Source organism: Lampetra planeri, chromosome 2 (genome assembly GCF_965212315.1).
Source record: "Lampetra planeri chromosome 2, kcLamPlan1.2.h2, whole genome shotgun sequence".
NCBI classification, from domain to species: domain Eukaryota; kingdom Metazoa; phylum Chordata; class Hyperoartia; order Petromyzontiformes; family Petromyzontidae; genus Lampetra; species Lampetra planeri.
Window position 1 is genome coordinate 33,714,735 of NC_136108.1, and position 7,628 is coordinate 33,722,362.

Here is a 7,628-nt window from a genome sequence, read left to right on the forward strand (position 1 = left end):
CCTATGTATCTCTCTCTCTCTCGCCCTCTCAAAATTCGAACGTAACCTTTAAAAACTTGCCCGTCACTTTGCAACTACGCAGCGTGCTAGAGAGAGGTTTAGACAGGACAGCAATGTTCTTTACATGTTTAATTGTTGTTGTGATCCAATGCTTGGACGGTAAGTGTTTGGGGGTTACAAATTAAGCCGAGTGGAAGACGGCAGCCTTCACAAGGCCCACTCTGTTCGGTGAGAAATCACGACCAATGCCGTCACAGACACGGCGACCGAACACAGAACATCAACGATCTCCCAGTCTACAGAGAGGAGCAATTCACCCGTTCACAATCTGTTTCGTCATCTCGTTAACACAGAACCAGGTGTCAACGGGACTGGTTGGAGAGTGCAACACAAGGCTTGGTGGATCGTGCAGGCCGAGACGGCCACGCGATCGCAATACACACCGCGCGCGAGATGCCATGCCCACAATTACCTGTGAAAGATAAAGGTGCAGCCCTGCAATGTCATACTGATACCACTGCTGACAAAGGGAGCCACGGAGAGTCCCTCTTGAGGGTATTTTGGCCTCGGCTGCGCCCATTTAGACCCTCCTCCACCGTAGTCACGCTGAAATCCAAGCGCGTGATCAATTGCACGTACGCGGCACCGTCATCGTCACAGCGTTCCGCTTGAACTCGCGTATCCGTGACGTTCGAACGTCCGGCGCAGGCGAGCGCGTGACGCGTTACCTTCGAGTAGCACGCGATGGCTTCCTTGTACTTGTCGATAATTTCTTCGACCGGTAACGCGGTGTCCCTCAGGTAGTCGTATTTCTTTCTCGTGGTCCTCCGCCGCGACGGGATCGACTCATCCGACCGAACTGAAACGGCACGCAAATGTCCCCACCGTCACGCGTGCGCACATCCCTCGAGCCAACGGAGCACGCAGACGCGCCTCACGCGACGCGACGCACGTCGCAGCCGTCGTATATTTGTCTTGAGCGAAAGGGTGAAGGCGCGCCCTGCACATTTCTTGCTCGCGACACTGCTGCCACATGGGCCTACGCGCTGGAGTGAGCTCTGCGGAACCCCTCTAAGAGGGGCCCACCCTTCCACAATGGGGACACCCACGTTTTACGCGACCGCACGGCGGTCCATCGATCGACTCGGTGTGGTGCGCACCCACCGATACCGTGGGGGGACACAGACGCGGGGGCGATTTAGGAAACTTGCACCGTTGCATCAACCTGCCGCACCGGGTGATCTAAACGAAACCGGGCAACCTCTGGGATTCCAGTTTCGGTGCGCTGACTGATCACGCTGAGACGGTAGCAGCAGCAGCAGCATCCCGTTTCCAACTCCGGAAGCTCTGGAATCAAATCGACTGACAAACGGTCAAACGATCTCGCGATTAAGTGGCAGCGTCGTTGCACAAAGTTCCAAAAAAATAAGTTGCGCTCAAACCTTCATTGGCGTCGTCGACGCCGTCACCGTCGCCGTCGTCACGTGACCCATCCACCTCGTCCCCATTCGTCGGCACACCTCTGCCATTCTCTTGGCACCCGGAGGGACCACTCCGTTGTGAGCGGTAGAGGCAGGAGACCGTGCACTGGCCCTCCAAAGCAGCTGTAGACGAGAACCACACAAGGGGCATGCAGGAAACTAACCTCTCCGCCCCCCCCCCCCAAAGCACATGGTGACACACGATCTCATTAAATGGGCCCGAGCCCCCAACACAACGCGTTGGTTTGCTGTGAAGAACGGTGGCGCGTTTGTTTGAGCGGCTTTGTGCGCGCTCGTACGGTTGTTGTGGAAAGCGGGTGGGGGGGGGGGTCGTGCTTCCTCATTGACCCCTAAAGCTGCCCTGTCACCCAGCTTGTGGGGGGAGTGCCACGGGGCCGAGTGTCCTCCCCGTACTAGCCCTTTGCGGAGGCCGCTGGGTCCAGCAACTTCCGATGGCAGCAGCAGTCCTCCACCCTTACCGATCATCGTCGTCATCGTCGTCGTCGTCATCATCGTGAGCATATCTCCCAATGCCCCCCCCCCCCGCATGTTCATTGTGTGCCGATCAACAACAAGGCCCATCTGTTGCTAATGTTTCCATCTCCATGGTCATTCCTCTCCGTTCTCGTGCCTCTTCCTCCACTCCATCAACACATGTTTTTCTCTACCCTTTGTCATCTTCCACTAGCGTTGCGATTGCTTTTGCTGGATTGCTGTTTGGTACCATGGACGCCTGCGCTCATCGGTTAATTCTATGACCGTCCGTTCCCATGCCACCCGCCTATTCTCATCGTTGTCTAGCCTCGTAACTCCCGAGTAATTTTCGTTGGCACGTCGTTTCCATATTTTACCTCCCCAGATTTAAAACCATAAGTCACGGTTGTCGCTCCTCATACGAATGCAAGAAACGGGGACCCAATAGCTCTCGCGAGTAGATCTCAAGAGCACGGACTTGCGTCATCGTAATGCAATGTACGCATCGTGGTGGAGTGCGAGCATAGGAGTTCATACACTGCACCACGAATCCGGTGACCCGAGTTCCAATTGCTCGCCAGTTCAGATCGCTCACCACCAATGTTGGCTGTGGTCGGCAACCAACTCGGATCGTCAGGTTCTTCGCGTGGCACGGCAAGCACAGCACCGTCGCTCCCCGATCATGCATAATATATGCCAATATAAATACCGTATGCAGACCTACCAAATAAATCACCATCACAGTGACAGATCTACCACACGCCCACAGCTGCAAGGCAACAGCATATACACATGTGGGTGAATGATTTTGAATTGATCCGTCAACTAAAAACGTAAGCATGCCAGGTGGTTCAGCGGTAGAGCAAGCGGCTCACAGGTGGAAGCTTGTGAGTTAAAATCCTAGTTGGGGGGTTGACGCAGCCCATCATCCGTGCAGGGTTGGTCAAATAAATACCATTTAGTGAGGAAATCAACAGTGTTTGTTCAATACATAGACTCACTCCCACAATAGGTATGTGGAATTTCCATTGCTTTGATATGTAAATTATTACTTATTTATCTATTAAAGCCACAGTGTGTTGTACGACTCTTAAATGGGGTTTTTATTTTCAAATGTTTTCAGCCAATTTATGGGCGCTTATGCGTGTGGGAGGAAACCGGAGTGCCCAAGAGAAACTTCATGCAAGCGAGGTGGCAACTTTCTATCCCCGTACAGATTGAAAGAGATAGAAATTATTCCACTTGCTGTACTGCCTTTTCATGTCAAACCAGGGGTACGGCACCTCGGCCCATAAGGGGGTCTTACATAATAAAACTAAACGAATTTTTTTTATTTTACTAGGTAAGGCCCACTACGCTATATTGCGCTTTTTCAGAAGCGACCTGGCCACAAATGATAGCTGAACGAAGTGTCTTATCAAGTGGACATTTACAGCAGCCAAAAACTGTAAAAGCCGGTTTTAAAATGAGAAGGGAAAAACCTGAGCACCCGGAGAAAAATCCACGCGACTACGGGGAAAACATGTAAAACTCCAAATATACAGGTGTCAGAGTCGGGATTGAACTCACGACCTCATACATACCAGGTGAGGTAGTCAACATCACGCCACCACGGCGCCCTCGTTGTGACCCACAATGCTCGCATTGGCCGTTATAAATGTCCAAGTGACAAGCCACTTCGTTGAGATATCGGTTTGTGGCCAGGTCGCTTCTGAAAACGAGCTGTATATCTCAGTGGACCTTACCTGATAAGATAAGGAAGCTAATTTACAGGTAGGAACAACAGGTTCCACACTGCCCCCACCAGGGATTATTTGTCTGTCTGTCGTGCATATCCGGAATTCCGCCCACCCATGCACCTCCCCACCGAAACACCAAGCTATGCCGCGATTGGCTGACAATGTCGGGGAGGGTGGGGGGGTAGACACGCCCACTCATCCAACTGCCCCCCCACCCCCTGAACGCCACGCTGTCAAACCAAGTTCCTACCTGCCCACTCCGATGGAAGGTGTTTTTACAACAAAGAAATAACTTTGACTTAAAACAAAAGCAAAAGGGGCGAATAAGAAAACGAGTTTTGTTGCTCTGACCCCCAAACCAGGCGGTGTCTCCAATGGGCCCCAGGATGTCCGCTGCCCGGCGGTAGTGCATGAGGGCGTCTGCCAGCGACCCCGTCTGCAGGCTCACGTCTCCCTGGCGCTTGTACATCCGTCCCTGGCGCCGCTTCTTGAGCTGCCTGGGTTGACCGTGGGCGTTTTGAGATTCACAGTCAGGGCGGAGAATTACGTGTGGGCAACAATTTATTTATTCATTGATTCATTTGTTGATTAAACAAGGTGGATTGAAACAAAACGAAGGACCTTCTCTACTCGAATGATCAGTACATTTCACCGACAGGTGAATGCCCCCACCACAAAATGAGGAATTTTGACCATACTTCACCATGCTGGCCTCTGCGGGTTGGTGAAGGGGGGTGGGGGCGGTGGCATTGTTGGATATATATGGATTTAAAAGTCATCCTTACCATGAAACTAAAGCAGTGATTACATAATTGACCCTATTATATACAGAATAAAAGTCACGTTAAATTACTTCACCCAGCCAAGTTCGGCTTTTAATCAGCGGCTAGAAAATTCCGATTCGCCAACGATGAGACCCACGTCCTGCGATCGACCTCGCACCTGCCAACGACGAAGGTCATGGGCGACTCCTTCTCGAAGGGGGCGGCGTACATCGCCGCCTCATCCTCCAGGGTGCCGCTGGAGCAGAGGACCGCGTACACGGAGACGACGACCCTCTCGACCTCTGCCCTGAGATCCAGGCATGGCCCGCCCTCGCTGACGAAGGTCACGTCAGAGGTCACGTCCGAGGTCACATCCGAGGTCACGCCATCGCACCCATCGGGCCATCTCCCGTAGACGATGAGCCGCGAGCCGCACACGGAGCCCCCGTAGTCGTCCTTGGCACTTTCGAATTTCTCCACGGCGTCGGTCACACCGTCCAAGTCCGAGCACTCGGCAAGGCCGATCAATCCGACCACCTTGCGGTGGCCCTGCAGGTCACCCCATCGGCTCTCCTCGGGGCTGTACCTCGACGTGCACCTCACCCGGAGGGGCCTGCCGCACCGCGGCACGGTCACGGACGAGACGGAGGAGGCCTGCGCCAGCGCGTCGCCCAAGCGCTCGCCGGCGACGTCCCCCACGCTCCGGATGAGGAGCAGGAGGGAGCCGTGGTCCTCGGCGCTGTGCGAGTAGTCGGGGGTGCACGCGACGTCGGCGCAGCTCTCCGAGCCCCTGCGAAGGAATTCGAACATTGCCCTCTCGCGTGCGCGTGCGGAGTCTGGGGTGGGGGGGGTTGACAGCAGAGGCGGCGGCTTCTGTCGGAGGGATTGTGTCCACGCCGAGAGGTGGTCTCGAGATCGGAGCGGTGGCACTCGGGAGCTGTGCCGCCTGCCCAGCTGGCCCTGAGGAAGAGCGCAGAAGCAAAAGGAGAACAGCTTCTACCGCGACGTACGAGGCACAGAACGCAGTTTACATCACGCCGAGACGTGTGGACACACGACGGCACGGCTATTATTTACGACGGCGGCTATTACGACGATCAACCATTTACAATAGCAATGTCTACACAGCCTGTACAGACGTTTCGCACATCACATACCACACCTCCCCCCACCAAATCCATACAATTTGCTGGGGGCAAGGGCTGTTCGCGAGCGCCTGTGAAGGGTCCCGGTGCGGCACACGAGCAGGTGGCAGCACCACATGGTGTGAGCGGCACCCTTTGTCTCTCTTCCGTGCGGATGTGTACACACTGCACCAGGTTCTCGCTCACTTAAGGCCGAGCCGACACGCACTTATCAACACGCACTTACCAACACGCGCTCCACGTACGTGCGACTTGTCAGAGACGATCAACAGGAAGCGCATCAAGCTCGCCGCTAACGCACGTGGGTTATGCGCGGAGGTCGGGCGATCACAATGAAAGAGCCACCTGCTTCGGGTGTACGTACCGCGGGGAAGTCGTCACTCAAGGTAGTCGGGCTCCACAGCACGCGGACGAGCTAAAACAACTTTACAGACTGAGACCCAAGATAACCGGGGGCGGGGGTGTGTGTACGAGCACGTACCGGCGTGTCTTTACGCAGTGTTTACGCATCGCGGCCAAAAAAAAAGAGTGGACCCCCCCCACACACACTCCCCGCGCCAACCGGAATGTGAGCTTTCAGAGATTGGGGTTGCGGAGGAATTCGCGGCGTGAAGTTTGCGTAATGCCTATTTACGGCATCGGTCAGAGATCGCGGCGATGGTGGAGGGCGGTGCTGGCGGTGGTGACGATCTTGCACACCGCAGCAGCAGTGGCGAGTCGAGTTCGCTTGCCTGGTGACTCGTTTTTAAAGGATTTTATACGAGCAGCTTCGACTTACCCGAAGGCAGCACTGGCTGAGCGCTTGTCATGACCGACGGCTTTTTATTTCCGTCTCAGCGTTTTGGAATTTGAGTCTTTCATCCGAGCCAAAGAGCTACCTGGCACGCACCCACCCACCCGGACAACCCAGTCAAACGTGTATTTATGAATAGATTCAGAGGGCGCGCGCGCACACACACACACACGCGCGCACGCGTCCACAAAGACAAAGGTCCCCCGTATAGCCTTAACATAATATTGGGGCAGGTGCTGTTAGTGAGCACTTATGACGGCCGGCACGGTACACGAGGGGGTGAGTGGCCAACACCACGCCCGGCCGCCTTTGTCTCCCCAGTGGCGATGTTTACATTACTGGTGTTGACCGTAGTGGTAGCTCCTGTTAGCGAGCACACACACGCGCATTTAACCCCCCCCTCCCCCTTTGAGGAAGCGTGAAGTGTAGGTTTCGTGTGACGATTCACGCAATAATTTACATACAGTGCATTTCCCAAACGACCCTTTTCGCACTTGATGGGTTATAAATCGTCTTTTATGTGTTTTAGGTGGAGAGACGGGCATAGAAAGGAAACAGTGTCGTCAGCTTACATATTTTGTCAGTTATACTCCCCACCAATAACGCGAATTTTATAATTATATATGTAGGCTTTTAAGATCAATACGATTCGTATCTCTTTACTTTTGGGTCACATCGCGGGAATGTATGATGTACATTTTCAGCTATTAACCTCTGTCACCCGAGAGAGCCAAGTGATCAAATCAAGTTATCACGTGGTCAAACAAAAAAATTAAGTTATCACGTGGGCAAAGAAAAAAATCAAGTTATCACGTGGTCAAACAAAAATCAAGTTATCACGTGGTCAAACAAAAAAATTAAGTTATCACGTGGGCAATCAAAAAATCAAGTTATCACGTCGGCAAAGAAAAAAATCAAGTTATCACGTGGTCAAACAAAAAAATAAAGTTATCACGTGGGCAAACAAAAAAATCAAGTTATCACGTGGGCAATCAAAAAATCAAGTTATCACGTCGGCAAAGAAAAAAATCAAGTTATCACGTGGGCAATCAAAAAAATCAAGTTATCACGTGGGCAATCAAAAAATCAAGTTATCACGTGGGGAAAAAAATCAAGTGATCACGTGGCCAAAGACGCCACATTTATATGGTTATTCGGCAAATTGGAACGTTGACAAGCAAGCACAATCTTTTACAATGTTGACGCTCAATTATCATGTTTAGTTGCGTGTC

At 52.9% G+C, this 7,628-nt stretch overlaps 1 protein-coding gene across 3 annotated transcripts in view; it reads right to left on the bottom strand.

The window, feature by feature from the left end:
* Positions 1–6,494, bottom strand: part of LOC144732301 (trafficking protein particle complex subunit 9-like) — a 116,169-nt gene extending 109,675 nt beyond the window's left edge. The window contains exons 1-5 of one of the 3 annotated variants that reach the window (XM_078613777.1): positions 6,382–6,494; positions 4,637–5,418; positions 4,046–4,191; positions 1,443–1,604; positions 729–859 (exon numbers count right to left, since the gene is read on the bottom strand). In XM_078613777.1, coding sequence (XP_078469903.1) covers positions 729–859; positions 1,443–1,604; positions 4,046–4,191; positions 4,637–5,268 — 1,071 coding nt within the window. In that variant the 5' untranslated portion in view covers positions 5,269–5,418; positions 6,382–6,494. Of the gene's footprint in view, positions 1–728; positions 860–1,442; positions 1,605–4,045; positions 4,192–4,636; positions 5,419–5,829; positions 6,352–6,381 lie in introns of those variants that run through there. The other 2 variants (XM_078613767.1, XM_078613757.1) reach the window with 2 other exon arrangements.
* Between the last annotated feature and the right edge of the window lie 1,134 nt (positions 6,495–7,628).